At 56.8% G+C, this 20,250-nt stretch overlaps 1 protein-coding gene and 1 long non-coding RNA gene across 7 annotated transcripts; one reads left to right on the forward strand and one right to left on the reverse strand.

The window, feature by feature from the left end:
• Window positions 1-2,488: 2,488 nt before the first annotated feature.
• On the reverse strand, window positions 2,489-7,744 carry LOC129532006 (uncharacterized). Its single transcript, XR_008677567.2, has 2 exons — window positions 7,375-7,744; window positions 2,489-2,884 (listed from the first exon to the last, which is right to left on the reverse strand). It is a non-coding gene; the product is annotated as an uncharacterized lncRNA (long non-coding RNA).
• Window positions 7,745-8,003: 259 nt separating this feature from the next.
• Window positions 8,004-20,198, forward strand: CAPN10 (calpain 10). 6 transcript variants are annotated; one of them, XM_019022085.4, is made up of 13 exons: window positions 8,004-8,144; window positions 10,422-10,553; window positions 11,804-12,000; window positions 12,920-13,137; window positions 14,893-15,034; window positions 15,558-15,724; window positions 15,832-15,897; window positions 16,103-16,383; window positions 17,397-17,599; window positions 17,776-18,037; window positions 18,983-19,182; window positions 19,447-19,492; window positions 19,746-20,198. In XM_019022085.4, exons 1-13 carry the CDS (start codon window positions 8,004-8,006, stop codon window positions 19,773-19,775), a joined length of 2,085 nt encoding a protein of 694 aa, XP_018877630.2. In that variant the 3' UTR covers window positions 19,776-20,198. The 6 variants fall into 6 exon arrangements, with proteins under 6 accessions (XP_018877630.2, XP_004033500.2, XP_055235935.1 ...); XM_004033452.5 differs by lacking the exon at window positions 15,832-15,897; XM_055379960.2 differs by lacking the exons at window positions 17,397-17,599; window positions 17,776-18,037.
• The last annotated feature ends 52 nt before the right edge of the window (window positions 20,199-20,250 follow it).

Consider the following 20,250-nt stretch of genomic DNA (forward strand, 5'->3'; position numbering starts at 1 on the left):
CCTGATCTCCTGCGCTCTTTCTCACGACTCTTGTCCTCTGCATCTTCCTGGCTGTGTAGGGTGGGCTGGCCTGCCAGGACTTGGGGCCTGGAGCTGGTCAGGAGCTGGGTGTGGCCCCCTCCTCTGATACACAAGCCTGAGAGCAGGCTCCCCGAATCCTGCCCAGCCCCTTGGCTAGACCCCCTGGGCCTGAGTAGCCTCTGGATGTCACAGGGAAGCCATGTGTCACCTTCACTCTGGGCCTTCACCTCTGTGGCTTAAGCCAAATCCCGGCCTCAGTGGTGATCCTGTCCCAAGATGGGTACAAGGTGACAGGCATGTTTTGTTTTGGAGAACTGAGATTTCCATTTTCCTAGGCGATAGGTGTCGCTGCCCTTCAGAGTCCCCAAGGATGTGGCGCCACCATCTCAGTGCCACACACACCTGGTCAACATGCCGTGGCCCAGAAGCAGCACGTCTCTTCTCCCAACCCGCTGGCCAGGCCCAGTCACAGCCCCACTCCACACATGGCAGCCAGGAAGTGGGGAGGGCAGGAGGTGCTGGGCAAATAACCCTGATACCATCACTGTCCAGTCCCCAGCCACCAAATGTCCCACTCACCCTCCTTCCTGTTCTGGATGCCCCACCCCTCCCCTCCCCTCCCAAGGACATATGAGTCCCCTCCAGTGGCGGTGGCAACTCTGGTCTAGGGTCTGGGGCCGTCTCTACATGTGTTGCTTCATGTACCTTCTTCACATCAGGTCTGGGGGAGGCGCCACCCCATCCAGAGACCTAGGAACTAGAAGACTGTCACTGCCTGGCAGCCCCTGCTCCATGGCCATCTAAAGTCTTGCCAGGCAGGCACAGCTAGGGCCCCTGCCTGGTTGTGGACACCCCACTCCCCCAAGTCGTGTTCTCTGTGGCCTGGGGCTCCAGCCTTGGGAGGACACCTTTCCTGTTTCTTTCTTAACCATGCTTGATGGTGTCCTCAAAGGAGCCCTGCTCAGTGGCAGAACTGCTTTCTCAGCCTCTTCCCCGCCAAGGTTGTTTTCAAGTCCCAGCAGTCACAGACTTTCATCCTGGGCTCTTCCTTCTTTTGCAATTCAGCTCTCGAAATGACTCTGTGGTCTGCGGGTGACTCCACTCCAGGTGCCTACAGCCACGCCCACAGCGCCACCTCCGGACGCTGCTGAGCTGCGCACCTGTGCCTGACACCTGGCTTTGGGAAACTCAGCAGCAGTGCCCAGCGTCATGACCCTGGGGGCAGGAGGGCATCTGGATCCAGGATGGCACCCTCGCCACAATCTGTCTTGGCTCTGTGCCTGCCCGTGGGGTACACAGGAGGGCTCTTTCAGCCCTAAGTCCTTGTGTTCCTGGCCTTTGTTCCTCTTCCACCCAGCTTGCAAGTGCAGAATTTTTTTTTAGCTCGTCGCTTCCCTGCAGTCCCTTGTCAAATGCAGCCTCCGGCCGATACTCAGGCCAGTGTTGTTTCCCAGCCTCTCCACTAGATACGCACACTTAGCTCACGGTCTGCCTCATGAGTCATCCCAGTTGAGCTTTACCAAATGTTCTGCCCCACCTAACAGCCTGCCCACATTCCAAATCCTGGCAGGTCGCATATTTTATCAGCACAGCACCCCTCTTCTAGCGGCCAGCTTCTCTATTAGGCCACGTTATGCTCCAGCCACACAACTACGAAGCGCAGACGCCTCACACAACAAAGCTTTCTCATGCTGCAGGCCCACCTCCGGCTGGCAGGGGAAGGGGGGATTCTCTTCAATGTGGCCACTCTCAGACCTGTACCGATGAACAGAGATCTCACGTTTCCAGGCACCTTGCCAGGGATAAGAGAGCTGTTGAGGGGCTCACACTGGCAGTGGAAGTTCTAAGGGGCCTACAACCACAGGGGCTGCAACCCCACCACATGCACAAAAGTGGGGGCAGATGGCAAACAGCACTAATGACAATGACAGAGCTGAGGCCAGAATGTGAGAGAGATCTGCATTTTGGGGATTAGGGCCTAGTCAGGCAGGTAGGAGATGATGTTCAAAAAGGGAAAAGAAGCGTGATGAAAGACTGGTTTCTACGGAGATTAGAAAGCTGAAGCCTGAGAAAACAGTGAAGGAGACCCATGCAAATTTCTAGGCCCTGGAGGTCCAAATAAGGTTTTCTAAGTCCCTCAGGCCATGACAGGTTCAGTCCAGACTTGTCTCCCAGAGTGTTTCTCTGCCATCCCTACTCTAACTGGGACTTATTGGTGGTGTTTCTCTCCTAAGGCCAGATGCTTTGCACAGAACATTAGGAAACTCCAGATGTAAAGGTAAGGCACAACTGAGAATCACCTACCCAGGGCAGCAACACAGTGTGAAGGAAAACAGGCCACTCAACCCAAACTTACACCTGAGACAGAAGCAACAGAAAAATCAGAAAAGGACTTTAGAACACATATAATCAAAATCTCAGACCTAAAGACGACTTTTGAAATAAACCATGACATATGAAGAGGCACTTATGAAACAAGAACAGGTAGTTTATAAAAAAGAACCAGAGACCCTGGAAATTTTTAAAAAAGCAATTATTAAAATAAAAAATGAAAACTCAGTCAACAGTGCTCTGGTTTGAATGTTCCCTCCAAAATTCATGTTGAAATTTAATTGCCATTGTGATGGTATTAAGAGGTGGAACCATTAAGAAGCGATTAGGCCATGAGGGTTCTGCCTTCATGAATGGATTAATGTTATTATCAGAGTGGGTTCGTTGTCATGAGCATGTGTTGTAAAAATGAGTTTAGCTGTCTCTTGCTTGTGTGTCCTCTTGCTCTTCCATCTTCCCCCATGGAATGGTGTAGCAAGAAGGCCTTTACCAGATGCCAGCCCCTCGCCCTTGGACTTCCCAGCCTCCAGAACTGTAAGAAATACATTTATTTTCATTATAAATTACCCAGTCCGTGGTATTGTTATAGGAACAGAAAATGCACTTGGGGATATTAGGTCGTGGAGAGTACAAAAAAAAAAAAAAAAAAAAAAAGTTCCAATCAATCAAGGCATCCTCATTCTCAACATTGCCTGCATTCTACCCTCCAGGGGTCCCCTCCATGGCCCTTCATCTGCCCCCACCCCGCAACTCAGCCTCATTTCTTCAGCCACTTTCTCCCCCACATCTCTCTTCCCTTCCCATCAGACCTTCATATCCTGCAAGCTAAGCCACCTCAACTAGCCATGCCCTCAGGGCTCTTACTCAAGCACCCACCAAGATGTTTTTCCTAACAAAGACTGTCCTTTTACTAAGAGGAATCTGATGTCAGCTGTTAGTCTCCGCTTCCCCCCACCCCCCATCTCTCGGAATAATCACCTGGTCAGACAGAAGCCCAAGAGCACGGACATGCCAGCTAAAGGTGGAGCTTGGCAAGGGTGTCCACAGAGTGGCCAGGCCCAGCACAGATCCGAGGGGCTTTTAACAGGCACAGGCACAGTGCTAAGGAGATCACTACCACCCACCCACCCATCCAGCCAGGCCCAGAGAAACCTCTCCTTGTTCCAAATGAATGAGCAAACAAAAATTCCAGTGTGGAGGGAATACAACACCCACGATGCAGAAAATAGCCCACATCCAAAATATGCTCCCCTCAGATAACTAGTCAACTGTGCAAATTATCTGCATAATCCTCACAATAAAGTTGAAGAACACAAAACCACTTCATACAAAGAGTTAGGAAAAAAATTCCTATAAGGAGCATGTACCATATTTATTCCCACTCTGTTTATTAAGCATGTATTATAATGAGAAAAAAAGCTCAATCTAAAATATTGCCAACAAAGAATCCATTCCTCACGTTGCAGATTTAGGCTGAGGTCAGCCTCCATTTATGCTGGCTGCCCCAACTCTAAGGAGTGGGTGTGTCCTACTGTTAACAGCGGATGATGTCCAGGTTCTTGGCGTCTTAAATAAAGAATTGGACAAAACACACAAAGAGAGCAAAGAAGGAATGAAGGGATTTATTGAAAATGAAAGTACACTCCACAGTGTGGGGGTGGGCCTGAGCATAGGAGCACAAAAGCCCCTGTTATAGAACTTCTGAGACTTTAAATACCCTCTAGGTGATTCCATTGGTTACTTGGGGCACATGTTATGTAGATGGAGAGGATGAAGTTACAAAGTCATTTGCTTGGCCTATGCCCTATGGAGAAGGTATTTCCTGTCATAACTGAAGTGTGAAGCAGCCTATGTTCCCTGCACCCAGACCCTATTTTCCTGCCTCCTACCTACAGCTGTGTGGTCCCGAGCTGTCACCTCTTCCCTTTGAAGTTCAGGTTCCTCATCGGTAAAATGAGGCAGAAATACTCACTGCTGAGATGTGTGAGGATCGCACAAACTCAGTGTCTCAACATGTTGTACGTGTGTTTTGGCCCTCTGAGCCCTTGAGGGCTGCCCCAGGTGGAACCCTCTTCACTTTTCTTGGAGAACTGACCATGGGTTGTAGCAAAGCCTAAAATGGTTCCTGTTTCAGCCCTGCCTGGGAAGATTCAGCTGGAACCTTTAGGCTTAGGAAAAGGGAGAAGGACCCTACCCCTACTGTGCCCGACCTGAGACAAATCCACAGAAAAGCAATCCTTGCTAACTCTGGGCAGTATGTGGACAAGATACTAATTTTTAATCTCTGCATCTCCATGAGAATGCAAGGACCAGCACAGTGAAGTGCCCAATGATTGCCCCCTGAACAAACGGAGATGTCAAGTTCAGAAAAAATCCTGGCTGAGGAAGACAGGGAACATTCCCTTGAAAACCAAGGACAGTCATCCAGACAGAGCAAGAGGAGTGGCAGGATGAGAGGAGGCAGACAGGGTTGATTCTGCAGGGCTCCTCAACACCCACGAACCTGAGAAGTAAGTGGTCAGATGCGTTTCAGGCCACTGGCCAGCAGTGGGGTCATGGCGGGAACTAGTCCCACCTGAAGGACTCTCATCTTCCTACAATCCCCAAACGCTGAGGCATGGGGATGCTCTTCCCTCCTTGAAGTGAGGGCCCCGAGGCTCTCATACTTTAATTACAGTACTTCAGACCAAGAGCCTGCAGTTGAGGAGGCCAGGGTCATGAATCAGCTGCCCCCCAAACTCCTTATCTCACCAACCCAAGCTGCTTACAACCCCTCCAGATATCCCAGGAGCCGGGGGGAATGTCATTCTTCATGGCTGAGGGAACATCTTTGCACCCTGGGGTAGTGGATGGGACCACAGGGCATGTGGAATGTCTTAGTCTGTTTCACGCTGCTATACCTGAGGTTGGGTTTGTTTTATTTATTTATTTATTTAGAGACGGAGTCTCACTCTGTCGCCCAGGCTGGAGTGCAGTGGTGCGATCTGGGCTCACTGCAAGCTCCGCCTCCCGGGTTCACGCCATTCTCCTGCCTCACTCAGCCTCCCGAGTAGCTGGGACTACAGGTGCCTGCCACCACACCTGGCTAATTTTTTTGTTTCTTTTTTTTTTCAGTAGAGATGGGGTTTCACCATGTTAGCCAAGATGGTCTCGATCTCCTGACCTCGTTATCCGCCCGCCTCGGCCTCCCAAAGTGCTGGGATTACAGGCGTGAGCCACCGTGCCCAGCCAAGGTTGGGGAATTTATTTTTTTAAAAAAGCAAAACAGGTTTATTTGGCTCAAAATTCTAGTGGAAATTTCAAGATTGGGCAGGTGCACCTGGTGATGGCCTCATGCTACTTCAACTCAAGGAAGCAAGTAGAAGGGGAGAGGCATGCCCAAAGAGATTATGTGGCCATATGGCGAGAGAGGAAGCAAGAGACAACCGCAGGAAGGCTGACTCTCTAACCAGCTCTCATGGGAACTCACCCCTCCACAAAGGACACTAACCTATCCATGAGGGATCCACCCCTATTACCCAAACTCCTCCTACTAGGCACCACCTCCTAACACTGCCTCATTGAGGCTCAAATTTCAATACCATTTTGGGCAGGGGCAGACCACATGCAAATCACAGCATGGGGTAATAGTGGGGGCAGGTTGACACAGGGCTGCTGCCTACCCAGCATCAGCTGTCTCTTGGCCCCTTCCAGATCCTGGCAATCTGGCTACGGGCATGGGCCCAGCCTTGGACACAGATGTGGCCACAGGAAGCTGTTAGCTCTCCAGATCTGATCAGCCTGGGAGGGCGGCACAACAAAGGCTCCCAAAGGAGAGTCGGGATCCTCGGCCAGCCTCAGCTGTGCTACCCACCCATATGTGCCCAGGACAGGAAAGATATGCGTTTCTTACTCCTCCAGGACTCCTAGGTGAAGCTGAGACCAGGCTCTTCTTGAGTCCTCTCAGCTATGGTGCAACCACCAGCCTAGCAAGGAATCAGAAACATCTTCCGGAAGAGTCAGCACCATAGAGGGTGCTGAATGGGCAATGAAGCATCCCGGAGATGAAACATCTGGGCAGTGAGGCATCCCACAGGTGTTGGGCTATGCAGTCACTCCCTTTCTCAGACCGAGGCAAGTACATAAGCACTCTGGGCCCCTAATCAGGGGCCTGGGGCCAGGTGGGATGAAAACAGCAGTGTCCTGCCACCTGAACAACTGCTACTCACGCAGGCCCCACCTGGCCTCTCAGAGGGAGGAACCTGGGATTCCTGAACCAGATTCAGTTTCTCCTTCAACAGCCGGGACTTTTCGCTCCTGACTGCAGAAAAACAGCTTCAATGTGACCATCCTTGATAGTCCGAGGCTGAGTAAAATGGCCTGAGGAGGCAAAATCTGAAAAGCTCTATTAGGTGGCAAACTGCTGTCACTAGAAGAGTTGAGGCCCCCTTCTCCTCCCCTGCCTGACCGCCTTCATTCCTGGGAATGGAACAGGTTCTTGGGGCAAGGGTGAATCCTCGAGCAGGTCCCAGGATCACTATCCTCACCTCCCCGCGGCACTGAATGGCTATAGCTATAAATGTGCGTCCACGGGGTCACTGTCCAGCCACCAGGACCAGGTGCCTGGCCATCTGGGGAATCGGAAAACGCTCAGCGGGATGCTCTGGCCACCTCCCCTGCCCCCAGTTAAGATGTAGAGCGTTCAACCTAAAATGCCTAGAAACAAAGCCCAGGCCCGGGAAGGTCGAACGAGTGCGACGCCGCTCCCTCAAGCTCTTCCCTCGGAGCCGTCTCATTTCCCAAAACTCCCGAACACATCACAGAGAGAGGTGTTGAGCCAGGTGGTCACTCCCTTTTCCAGAACCACAGCAAGAAGTTGAGCCTGCTGGGCTCCTAACGAAGGCCCTGGGGCCCGGTGGGATGAAAAGCCCTATTAGGTAGCAAACAGCTGTCACTAGAGAGGTTGAGGCCCCCTTCTTCCCTGCCTGACGACGACGGCGGCAGGCACTCGACCCGCGCCGGACAGCTCGCAACTTGCCTTACCAAGCGTAAATCTCCGTTCCTCCCAACTACCCGCGGCCACGGCCTCCGCAGCAGAGCGCCGGAAGCAGAGACGCGTTTCGGGAGGAAGGTGCATGCTGGGAGCGGCGACGCATGCTGGAAGCTGTAGTCTGCGACGCAACTCGGCCGAGGGGGCTCCCTGGTCCCTGAAGCTCCCAGAGCCCGCGTGTTCAGGCGGTCCCGACACCCCGGCCCGAGCCTCACCGGCTGGAGGACTCAACGCCTGCCGGCCCTCCGGGTATGAGCTGAGGCCGGGATAGCCCTGGGCTCCGCCGTCCCCGGAAGGAAAAAATACAGTGCGGGCCGCCGCCGAGCCCCGCCCCCTGGGCCTCCGACGTCCGTGGCGTTTTCCGTCGCGCGAGTGCGATTGGGCCGCCCTGTCACGTGACCCGAGACCCCACGCCCGGTTGGCTGCCGCCTGGTTACCAATGGGAGACTAGCGGGCCGGCGTACTGGCCTGGTCCAGCACCTGTGGGGCCCTCGGGCTTGGAGGGCTGGGCCGGGCGGGGAACGGGCGGGGCGGGCCGGAGGCGGCGGCGGCTGACTCGGCTTCTCTCCGGGGCTGCGACCCCGAGGCAACCGGCTGCAGATGGGAGCCCGCGGAGCCGAGGATGCGGGCGGGCCGGGGCGCGACGCCGGCGAGGGAGCTGTTCCGGGACGCCGCCTTCCCCGCCGCGGACTCCTCGCTCTTCTGCGACTTGTCTACGCCGCTGGCCCAGTTCCGCGAGGACATCACGTGGAGGCGGCCCCAGGTGGGGCCGTGTGGGGTGCGGTGGGCGCCGTTTCTGGTTTCTGAGATCTCCGCTCCTCGCAGGGAGCGGGGCGGGGTGGGCGGCCAGGGTAGCTCCGAACGCAGGGTCCGCCGTTGTTCTCCTCAGAAGTGGGCGCCCGGCCCCCTCTTTTCGTACCTCCTTCATACCCCCGCCCAGAACGAGCAGGACTCGGCGCTACCCCAAGGACGCTAAACTAGGTCGTGGCCTCCGCCTGCGAGAGCTCCAATCCGGAAGGAGGCTCAGAGCGCTGCGAGAGGCGTTTTAACAGCCCCAAACCCCGCCCCACCTGTTTGCTTTCGCCCTGAAGAGCGTTTGTGTCTGCTCCTCCCGGCAGAGAGGGCCGCTCGTGCCCCTCTGAAGTGGCTAGGCCGAGCCCACAAAGCAAAGCGTGATAGAATTTCAGTTTTGGATTTTGTGCACCTGCCTTTCCAGTTGTAACATTTAAAAATGGCACCTCCAAGGGATGCCCTGGCCGAGTGCTGTGTTCATATTTTTAGAAATGGTTTATCCGCTGAATAAGACTGCCCAGGGAGCAACCTTGCCCTAAGTAGATGCGGTCTTAGCGGAGACAACTGATGGCCGCCAGTCTTCGAACAGAGCTGGAACTTCTGGGCTCTGGTGACTGAGATGGCTTTGACAGGCCACCTGGTTTCCTTGGACAACACTGAAGGGCCTGGGAGGAGGCAAGGGTCAGACCATGTAGAGCCTTGTCATTGGAATTTGGGTTTTATTTTGTTAAAAGATTGATTTTAGGTGCAGCTGGAGGCCACTAAAGGGTTTTGGTAGAGGAGTGATTCTCTTGGTTGTGTGTTTTTACAAGCTCACTCTTGCTGCTGGGTGGGAAGTGGGTTGTCGGGGCAAGAATGCAAGGGTCCATTGTAGTGGTCCTGGAGAAAGATGAAGGGGCTCAGATTAGCTTGACGACTGTTAGGATGTGGGTTTGGAGTAGATTGGTTTGAGACATACCTTGCAGCGGGGATCGAGAGGCCATAGTGACTGATTGAAATAGAGGGTGAGGATAGTGGAGGGATCCACATGCCTTCTGGGTTTCTGGCCTGAACAGGTGGGTGGATGGTGGTCCTGGGACAGAGCCTGGGGGTGACCTAGAGTTGGGCTTTGCTCTCACGTCTTCAGGTGGAGCTGTCCTGGAGGCAGGTGGATACAGAGCAGGGATAGGCTAGAGGCATTCTTCTGGGAGGCGGAGCATATTAGATGGTTTACAGTCCACAGCCTGGGAGAGTGTCTCGGGGGAGTATCAGTAAAGAAGAAGGGGGCCTTGGGGCTGAGCCTTGAGGAACCCTAACATTTCTTGGGGTCAGGCAGGTGCCCTGACAGATAGACTTGAGAAGCAGCAGGCAGTGAGGGAGAGGACACCCGGGGAGCTTGCGGCCTCACAGAAGCTGAGTGGGGACCACCTCAGGGGCAGCAGATGGTTGTTCTGCTGTTGTGAATGCTGCTGAGTAGTTGGGGAAGAGAGTTGGGACCAAGAGAAGCCCAGTGGGTTTGATAACATAGAGGTGACAGCGACATTGATCGAGGCAGTTTAGGGGCCATGATTGGCTCAGAAGCTAGAGGAGCCTGCGTGGAGAGTGAATGGGAAGCAGGCAGTGGGCATGGCAGCTCTTTCAAGAAGGCTGTAATGAAGAGAAGCCTGAAGGAGACTATGGTGCTGAGGGATAATGTCTTAAAGAACATGGGGGTGGGATTCTGCCCGGGGAGCTGGAAGGGAAGGAGTTGTGAGAGGAGCCCAGGCTCTGAGGGCAGGAGAGAGGGTCAGGTCCAGAAGCAGGAGGCAAGGTCGAAGCTCAGAGGGGTGGGCAAGGGCAGTGTGGATGTTTTGAGTAGACGGGGAGAAAGGGGAAGGTATATGATAGTTAGGGGATGTGGGAAATGGAGCCTGCTAGAGAAACAGTAAGATTTCCAGCAGGATGGAGGACACATTTGAGATTTACCATTATGAGTAAAAAGTGAAACTTTTCTAAGCCAACATTTAGCTGTTTTGAGAAGGAGCTTGCTAGAGTTTGGGATTTTTCCAGTAAGGAAGGAAGGCACCCCAGAATTAAGCTGGACAGAGGCATTTGAAGCCAGGAGCTGAAGGACACCCGCTGCAGGAAACCACCTTCCTGTCCCTTTTTGGGTAACACTGATGATTGGAAAAGCTCCACCCCAACTCCTGTCATCTAGAGCCTTGGGTTCTTAGTTTGAAGGATTCCACAGCAGGCATGATCTAACTCTGGACAACTTTCTGTATCTCAGGAGATTTGTGCCACACCCCGGCTGTTTCCAGATGACCCACGGGAAGGGCAGGTGAAGCAGGGGCTGCTGGGGGATTGCTGGTTCCTGTGTGCCTGCGCCGCGCTGCAGAAGAGCAGGCACCTCCTGGACCAGGTGCGGGGCCCCTTCCCTGTGTTTGTCCTGGAGCCGGTTTCTTTTTGCGTTTCTCCAGCCTGCTGAGTACCAGGAGCCCTTGCAAAAGCATAGCTGTGCCGCAGCCGGATGTCCTGCTGTGTTGGGGGAAGGCAGGAGAGTTCCAAGGCAGAGGCTGAGGACTGCACTCTGTCCCTCTGCTGCAGGAGGGGGTGCCTTGGCCTGGCCAGAAGGCTCCATCAGGGAGGTTCGCCCTGCTCTGTGCTCTCCTGACCCCTGGACTCCATGGAGTCAGATCACCACATTTAGAATAAAGGGACAAATGTGCCAGCTCACAGGAAGACGGGGCTGGCTGGCACCCTCTGCCTCAGATCTCTCCTCAGCTAGCTTGCTGGTTTTCTTACAGGATTTGAATATAAGTTTGCAAAAAGTTATTAAACCTGTTTCTGTGGGTAGACAGATACTCTGGGAGGAGAAGGCCTTCTCAGGTTTTCCTTACCTGGGAGTGTTCACCGTTTTATGCTTGGCTTGTTGCCAAGCGTTGCTGATTAATGCAGCGGCATCGACAGTGTGACCTCATTCAGAGTTTCACTCATGTCCCAGGCCCCATGGTAAGCGTGTCACAGTCACTGGCTTTCAGACGCATGGTCTTACCAGCTTTGACTTTTTTTTTAAACGAGAGTGCTAAAACCACTGCCATTGTGTTTCTGGCCGTAAAGTGGCAGAGCCAGGACCGCACCAGGCGCCTGGTGCCCAGCCTGCACTCCCCCGATGCTGGGTCAGAATGCTTACCCCTGAAGGAGCCCTGCGGTGGACGCCGTGGGTGCAAGCAGCTGGCCCAGTGTCGGGGCACCAGGCTCCCAGCAGCAGGAGGGGCTGCTGTTCCTGTGGTGACGTATTGCTTGCAGCCAGCTCAGTCAAGAACTGGGTCACTCATGCCCTTGAATGTCACATTTGTTTTGGCTTCAGGTCAGATGCTTTTAGTGAGGGCAGCAGAGTGTGTCCCGGGATATGTGGCTCCCTCGGTGTGGTCCTCAAGTTTTGCAATGAGAGGTCTGTTAATTTCATGTGGGTGATGCAGCCCTGTGCAGGCGCCGACATCCAGGTGTGCCGTAGAGTTCTCTGCGACATCCCGGTGTGCCGTAGAGTTCTCTGCAGACCGTGGTGCCTGTGGAGCACTCAGCTGTGGCCACACCGCGGCCAGGACACGAGAGTAGCGCCGGGTGGTGCTTATATCACGCTCGCCTTTTGCTTCTCCTTCTGCATGGCAGGTCATTCCTCCGGGACAGCCGAGCTGGGCCGACCAGGAGTACCGGGGCTCCTTCACCTGTCGCATTTGGCAGTTTGGACGCTGGGTGGAGGTGACCACAGATGACCGCCTGCCGTGCCTTGCAGGGAGACTCTGTTTCTCCCGCTGCCAGAGGGAGGATGTGTTCTGGCTCCCCTTACTGGAAAAGGTCTACGCCAAGTGCGTGTGCTGGGGGCTGAAGGGCCTGGCCTGGGGCAAGTGGGGAGCTGCCACTACCATGGGCTGCCCCAGGAGGGTCTCTGCTCGCTCTGGGCTGCAGAGCCCCCTTCAGTTCTGAGGGTCTGGCAGCTCGTTCTGTGAGTCAGGCTGACTGGCCAGGTGCAGAGATTCTTCTTTCGGGCCTGTGGTTTGCCCACTCCCTGCTTTCCCTTCCCTTGTTTCAAAGCCCATCGTGGAGTCGTTCTCCACAGAGAACACGTGTGCTGTCCTCCTTATTTTATCGGCCCCAGCAAGAAAGATGCTTCTTTATATTTGTTGTGGAATGGTTGGGACAGGCAGACTCCTTGTGTAGTCGTTGGGGAGGAATGAGGCTACCCCAGCATACCAGCACTTGTGTATCATGGTGCTTGCTGGCTCAGGGGACCAGGACCCTCACCATGAGTCATAATTGAATAGCCTTCCCTCTTAGAATGCATTTGTCTTCTTGCCAAAGGCAACTGGACTGACAGGCAGGCAGGGAAGCTGGTGAACATGGGAAGGCTGGCTGGTGACATCGGTGCCCAGTGAGCCCTTCCATCCCAAGGGCTGTTTTAGGAAAAGCAGGGTTGGAGCTTGAGAGCCAAGGGATGTGGGCATCCATAGCTTCCACGCCTCCTGCCCTGCTGTGCCCACACCGGAGGCCAGAGAGTTTCTGTGTGTGGGCAGAGGACTGCAGGGCACTCACGCTTGCTGCGAAGTAAGGCATTTGAAGGTGAGGCTAAGCCTTGACTTGGTGAGGATGAGGAAGAAGGCAGAGGGGAGTAAAGAGGTGGGATTGAGGCAGCGGTTGGACGATTTGGGGTGCTACAGACCATGGGAATCAGAGAGGGGGCCATGCTCAATGCCAGAGGCTCACTCCCATGGTGATTGTGTCCCCTAGGGTCCATGGGTCCTACGAGCACCTGTGGGCAGGGCAGGTGGCGGATGCCCTGGTGGACCTGACAGGTGGCCTGGCAGAAAGATGGAACCTGAAGAGCGTAGCAGGAAGCGGAGGCCAGCAGGACAGGCCGGGCCACTGGGAGCACAGGACTTGTCGGCAGCTGCTCCACCTGAAGGACCAGTGTCTGATCAGCTGCTGCGTGCTCAGCCCCAGAGCAGGTGAGGCACATGGCCAGCATGGGAGGGCTGCAGCCAGCGTGCCCCTCACTGCCAGGCCTCAGGGACACTGTAGCTTTTTATGTGACTGGCTACACAGCCCTGTCAGGACTAAGTGGGAAGAAGTAAGCTTGTTCTCAAGGGTGGTGTCCTCAGTTTGTGACCTTCCCCTACTGTCCTCTTCCAGAGGGACGTGGCCCTTCTCTCCCCTGACCAGTCCTTTCCACTAGTGCGAGGCAGGAAGAGGTGGCACCAAGTCAAAGCCCACTGTCTGTGCCATCCCTGGCCCAGCTGGCAACCTGGCAAAATCGAAACCTGTTTTTTATTTTAGTGATAGATACATTCATTAAAAACAGTTTGTTTCCAAAAAATGAAAGGGGCCAGGTGTGGTGGCTCACACCTGTAATCCCAAAACTTTGGGAGGCTGAGGTGGGAGTATCGCTGGAGCCCAGGAGTTCAAGAGACCCGCCTGGGCAACATGGCAAGATCTCATCTCTACAAAAAATGAAGAAAAAAATCACTTAGATAGAACCACATGTGACTTTTGAGTGCACTCTCAGTTTTCCGTGAGCACGCACAGTTTACATGTTCCCTTCTGCACCACTTCTCACACTGCCACACACGTGCTGTCAAATGTTCTCCCCATGAGTGGGTTTGCCACAGTCTCTTAATCATTCCCCTGATGTTGGATATTAAGATCTCTCTGGTTTTATATAATTATAAGCGGTATCAATGAACATCTTTATCGTATTTTTCATACTTAGGATTATTTTTAAAATATTGATTAAAGAAAATATCACGATAAACTGAAACAAGGTGTCATAGGCCTTGGTCTGGGTCCCCCATAAGCAGACCCTGAGATGAGGTTCAGGAGCACGTTGAGAGGTTCAGAGAGCCTGGAGGGCGTGTACTCCCCGCCAGCCCCGCTGGGGTGCCAGGAAGGACGCTGGCCTCAGAGCCTCCCACCTGGGAGTGAGGGCGCTGGTCTCGTGGGCATTAGCTCGGGGAGCTGTTGGTTTTGGGTGCTCCAGGGTGGGGTAGCGCTAAGTCCTAGCACTTCAGGCAGTGAGTGAAGTGGAAGCCCCCAGGCAGAGAGATATGGCAGCTGGCACTGACTGGAGGTGCATTGGAGCCTGCTGAGGTGGCAAGGGGCCGCGGCGTGGGCGAGACTGAAGTCCTTCCAGGAGACCCTCCTCTCTAGACTGTTGCCCCACCACAGATGCGGCCTTCCTCTCTGTTTGGCTCTTTCTTTTCTATGCCCATCTGTCTCAAGGTCTGTGGCCAGGTGGAGCTGTTGCCCCCCTGGGCCTCCATGCTTCCAGTGGGCTTCTAGCCAGGACGCTATCTGAATGTCCTACCTCTAGCAGGCTTTGCCAAGAGAAACACTCTCTAGATTTCTGGCAGTTGCATATGCATCTGTGCGGCATGTTTGAGAACTGGTGCTGTGCCAGGCATCGTGCACAGACGGGTACGGACGATGACTGAGGCCTAGAGAAGGGGATGACTTACCCAGCACCAGACCCGGATGGCAGCTGAGTCAGGCCCCGTGTGCTTGCTCCTGGAGATGCTCCTGAGCTGATGGGTCACAACTACTAAGAAAGGAGCTCTCGTGGTCCCTGGGGATCTGGGGTCTCCCGTGTAGCCATAGTGGGGTGGGCTGGAGCATCTCCAGAGGAGGAGGCAGAGGCCTGTGTGTCCTTGTCAGTTTGGGACTCCATGGTGCCCTTCCTGCCTGTGCCTGCGCCATTCCTCATGCAGGTGCCCGGGAGCTGGGGGAGTTCCATGCCTTCATTGTCTCGGACCTGCGGGAGCTCCAGGGTCAGGCGGGCCAGTGCATCCTGCTGCTGCGGATCCAGAACCCCTGGGGCCGGCGGTGCTGGCAGGGGCTCTGGAGAGAGGGGTGAGTGCTGGGGCCTGGACCATGCTGCTGTCGGGAGGGGGCCCAGTGCCAGTCTGGCCTGTGTCCTGGTGACCTTCTGCTGTCAGGACCGTACTTGGCTGTCTCCAGCAAGGCCCCTGAGCCCCTGCTCTTGTGACACAATGCTTGTCTTGGCTCCAGACAATCCTTGTGAGGCCTGGGACCAAGGTGGCCATTGGGCCTGGGGTTTCAATAGGGCAGACATCATCACGGGCTCGGGCAGCAGTCCTGGGAAGACACATCCAGAGGCGTGACGTTCCTCTGGGAAAAGAGAGGGCTCCAGGGTGGCCGCTGCCCAGAAGACCCTGTGCTGCAGAGCTGCTTCGGGTGTGGGAGGGGCTGCAGAGCTGCTTCGGGTGTGGGAGGGGCTGCAGAGCTGGGGCATGGGGGCGCTGGCAGGAACTCAGGGCTCTCTGGGTCCCCTCCAGGCTTCCCCCCAGCCTGCCGGCGAGTTGACACTACCAGTTCTCGGGAGGGGCGTCTGCTGAGATGAGGTTTCTTCCAGGGGTGAAGGGTGGAGCCAGGTAGATGCAGTGGTAGCATCTGAGCTCCTGTCCCAGCTCCAGGAAGGGGAGTTCTGGGTGGAGGAGGAAGAGTTCCTCAGGGAGTTTGACGAGCTCACCGTTGGCTATCCGGTCACTGAGGCCGGCCACCTGCAGAGCCTCTACACAGGTAGTGCCCCAAGGGGCTGTGCTGGGCATGTGCTCTGCCTGCCGAAGTGAGGAGGCTGGGCAGGTGCCTGGGTTCCCCCTGCCCAGGCCCAGTTTGCTTCTCTTCAGCGTGGAGAGATGATTCTGTCCCAGGAGCCGGGAGGAGGGTGATGATTCTGTCCCAGGAGCTGGGAGGTGGGTGATGATTCTGTCCCAGGAGCTGGGAGGAGGGTGATGATTCTGTCCCAGGAGCTGGGAGGAGGGTGGGCTTGTGAGAGGGGCTGGCTCTGTCTGTGGCCGTAGCTGCTGCTTAGACCCTGCCAGGGTTCATGAGGCCACCGTGGCGGGAGGCCAGCGAGGAGCCGTGTCCCACAGCTGATGCCTGGTGTTTTCTTACTAGAGAAGCTGCTCTGCCATACTCGGGCGCTGCCTGGGGCCTGGATCAAGGGGCAGTCAGCAGGAGGCTGCCGGAACAACAGCGGCTTTCCCAGCAACCCCAAATTCTGGCTGCGGGTCTCAGAACCGAGTGAGGTGTACATTGCCGTCCTGCAGAGATCCAGGCCGCACGCGGCAGACTGGGCAGGCCGGGCCCAGGCACTGGTGGGTGACAGTCATACTTCGTGGAGCCCAGCGAGCATCCCGGGCAAGCACTACCAGGCTGTGGGTCTGCACCTCTGGAAGGTAACTGAGCCCCGTCTGGCTCACGCTTGGTTCAGCAGGTGGTGTGGAGGCCGATGGAGGTCTGGGTTCTAGGACTGGCTCTGCCGAGACACATGTGACTCTGCCACGGGCCCCACCAGTCTCCCCCCTCCTTGGGCTGTTGCACGGGGTTGACGTCTGCTGGTGCTCCCAGACCCAGCTCTGACCTGAGACTGCAGGTCTTTCTGCCTTGCCGTGTGCCTCATTGGCCAAAGGAAAGCAACAGAGTCTGCAGCCAGGGCAGGACCCGCAGGAGGGGCCTGGGCCCAGGGGCTCCTGGCAGCGCCGTGCCTTTCTGAGGCAAGGAGGTAGAGCCGCTGGCTGAGGACCTGTCAGGGCCAGTCCCAGCTCTGCAGCTTGCTGTGTGACCTGGCACACATCCTCTCCCTGCCTCCCTCAGTCTCTTCCCCTGCAAGACGGGGTCCTGACACGGATCTCATGGGATTGCTCTGAGGCCCAGGCAGTCCCAGGCTCAACCACTGGTTCACAAAGTGTGTTGTTTCCTGGAAGAACAGATGGGGGCGCCTGAGGGCAAAGGGCCTGAGTGTGGGTGGAGGATTTGCCGGCTGCTTGCTCAGGGGCTGGGTTTTCATCTTGTGTGTCTTGACAGGGTGTGACACTTGGCACCACACTGTTCCCTGTCCCTTCATGGATGTGGCCCACATGATGTTCCTTTCCTCTTGCAAAAGAAGTTGCTGGAAGGCCCACTGTCCAGCAGCCCCCAGGTTGCCTGGGCCACGGTGCCTTTGTGGGCCCAGCTACAAGGAGGACTTGCAGGCTCATGTCTGGGACAGATACTGGCCCCAGGGCCAAGTGAAGCCGGGGATTGGTGGGCATCTCTAGCTGGTCCCTGAGAGAGGGTGGAGGGTGCTGACAGGCCTTGGCGCTTTCATCTGTCAACTCCAGAGGCCCTTGTGCTTGCAGCAGGGAGGCCAAGGCCAGGGCGTCTGACCCCGGCCGCTCCTCCACACTGAGCCTCCTGCACGTGCTCACAGGTAGAGAAGCGGCGGGTCAATCTGCCTAGGGTCCTGTCCATGCCCCCCGTGGCTGGCACCGCGTGCCACGCATACGACCGGGAGGTCCACCTGCGTTGTGAGCTCTCACCGGGCTTCTACCTGGCTGTCCCCAGCACCTTCCTGAAGGATGCGCCAGGGGAGTTCCTGCTCCGAGTCTTCTCTACCGGGCGAGTCTCCCTTAGGTGAGAGGAACCGCGCAGTGCTGCTGGCTCTCCGAGGCCGCAGCCCCTGGAGGACCACAGGCCCTTCCGAGGCAGGATTTGGGCACTTTACCTCTGTGGTTGGCAGGTGTCCATGTGGGAACTGAGGCCACCGGGAACCTGCTGCCAGCGCCCTCCCATGTTTGTCTTCTTGGCAGCGCCATCAGGGCAGTGGCCAAGAACACCGCCCCCGGGGCAGCCCTGCCTGCGGGGGAGTGGGGGACCGTGCAGCTACGGGGTTCTTGGAGAGTCGGCCAGACGGCGGGGGGCAGCAGGAACTTTGCCTCATACCCCACCAACCCCTGCTTCCCCTTCTCGGTCCCCGAGGGCCCCGGCCCCCGCTGCGTCCGCATCACTCTGCATCAGCACTGCCGGACCAGTGACACCGAGTTCCACCCCATCGGCTTCCATATCTTCCAGGCAAGCTCCTTGCCCCAGGGAGGGAGGGGGAGCAGAAGGGGCCCTCAGAGAATTTGCATCTTGGCCTCCATTGTCCCAACAGAGGGTTCTGGGCTCAGTCACTTGGGCTCCCCCTGCCCTTCGAGGCGCTGCCTGGAACCCGCACAGGGCCCTCTCCCATCTCCATCCTCACAGAGGCAAAGCGGAAGATGGCCTCTGGAAGGGCCGGGGGCCTGGGAGGTGGGCAGGGCTGACCCAGGCAGGGCAGGTTTCCAGAGGAGGTGGTGAGTGGGGAGGAAGGGAGAAGTTTGGAGAGGACAGGAGGCTGAGGTTGAGACCAGCGGGGGTGGGTTGAGCCCTGGCTTGGGAACGCAGGGGGCTGATGGACTCAGGAGTGAGAGGAGGGGAGGCCCAGGCTGGCTGGCCACGGCAGCCCCTCAGGTGTGAGGAAGTCCACAGTCACTGAGCTCAGCCAGCAGCCCCTTGTCCACTTTCCCTGACTCAGAATGACTGTGTCCCAAGGTTCATTCTCTGCAGACATGTGTCCCCTGGAATGCAGGGGCCCTGACGAGGAAGGCACTGCAACCCTTGGTTCACAGTGGGCTGCCTGGGGACCCTTGGACCCTCGCTGTTTGCCCTGGGCCACCGGCTCAGGTCCCCTAGAGCTCTGAGGAAAACACATGCCAGGGCCAGTGGGAGCCTTTGGGGCGGGCTGGGTAGTCACAGGTGTTAAAGCCCCTGATGATGCGACAGGCCTCCAGGCGGGGGCCCCACTGCCGGCACCTTCTGGCAAGGGTGGCCAGGCCTTGGTGAGGAGGCGAGTCCAGTGTCCAGGCCTGGCAGCCCCTCCTCAGAGAAGGGGCTGTGTGTGACTCGAGAGGGTCAAGGGCATCCGAGCAGATGGCCCTGGGCTGGGCTCCCTACCCCAAGGCTGGCCCCCTCAGTCTGAGCCCGCGCTTTCCTCAGGTCCCAGAGGGTGGAAGGAGCCAGGACGCACCCCCACTGCTGCTGCAGGAACCGCTGCTGAGCTGCGTGCCACATCGCTACGCCCAGGAGGTGAGCCGGCTCTGCCTCCTGCCTGCGGGCACCTACAAGGTTGTGCCCTCCACCTACCTGCCGGACACAGAGGGGGCCTTCACAGTGACCATCGCAACCAGGATTGACAGGTGGGGCTCTGGGACTTGGGGGCGGCCAGCTGGAGGCTGGGGTGCTGGAGTCTTAGTGCTCGCCCGTTCCCCCACATCTCCTGCCTGCCCCTCACCCTCAAGCCCCTACCTGTTCTGGCAGACCAGGGCTGTCCTGCCTGCCTGGGGACCCTTCCTTGCTGGTCTGAGCCTAGAAGGAGAGTCTAGTGGGAGATGGGCCAGGAGCACACAGCCCCTCGTGTGACAAGTGCAGTCTGGGAGCGCTGATCTGGTGTCTCTCCACAGGCCATCCATTCACAGCCAGGAGATGCTGGGCCAGTTCCTCCAAGAGGTGTGTATGCAGCCCCGCCAGCCCGGCTCACCTGCCTGGGGCTGCCTGGTGGCCTAGGGTCTACCTGCAACCTCAGGCAGGTGGTTTCTGCCGGGGACGTGAGGTGCCCTTGACTCTTCCTGTGAGAGTCCCGGGCGGTGCCTTGAAGGGCAGGAGGAGCTGAGGCTGCTTCCCATTGCCTGGCTGCACTCGGGGTGGGGTGTGAGAAGGGGCGAGTGCCACCGCTGCCCGGGCCCCCCATCTGTCCTTGCAGGTCTCCGTCATGGCAGTGATGAAAACCTAACAGGGTGGCCCCCTGTGCCAGCTCAGGTGGCTGGAGCCCAAGGGCCTGAAGGTTCCCAGCAGCTGGGCCGGCCAGCCTTGCACTGTGGGGGCTGGTCCTGAGTCTTGGCCTGCCTCCCAGCCCTGCCAGGGGGCTGCGGCCTAGGGGTCCACGGGAAGCCTCCGTCAGGAGAGACGCAGCCCTGGGGGCGAGCTGGTGCTGCAAGGAAGGGTGGGAAGCTTGGTGGCTTCTGTTGCGCCACTGAGACGGCAGAGACCCCAGGAACCCAGAGCTTCCCAGGATCCCTCCCAGATCCTCTGCTGACTCCATATGGAGGCCTCACACCCAGAGGGTAGGGCAGCAGATCTTCTTTATAACTATTTATTGTTTGAATCACTTTTAGGATGTAACTTTATAAATAAACATGAGCGTTGAGGATTTGCAGATCAGTCTTGCTCCAAGTAGCTCCAGGCTGTGCCTGCTCTTGCTGAGCAGG

This window comes from Gorilla gorilla, chromosome 11 (assembly GCF_029281585.2).
Source record: "Gorilla gorilla gorilla isolate KB3781 chromosome 11, NHGRI_mGorGor1-v2.1_pri, whole genome shotgun sequence".
Lineage (NCBI taxonomy): Eukaryota > Metazoa > Chordata > Mammalia > Primates > Hominidae > Gorilla > Gorilla gorilla.

Excerpts from the sequence above, each read along its gene's own strand:
- CAPN10 (XM_019022085.4), top strand. The coding sequence starts at position 8,004 with ATGCGGGCGGGCCGGGGCGCGACGCCGGCGAGGGAGCTGTTCCGGGAC. Across the intron at positions 12,001-12,919 it reads CTGGAAAAGGTCTACGCCAA|GGTCCATGGGTCCTACGAGC; the intron begins GTGCGTGTGCTG and ends TGTGTCCCCTAG. Across the intron at positions 15,898-16,102 it reads TCTGTCCCAGGAGCTGGGAG|AGAAGCTGCTCTGCCATACT; the intron begins GTGGGTGATGAT and ends TTTTCTTACTAG.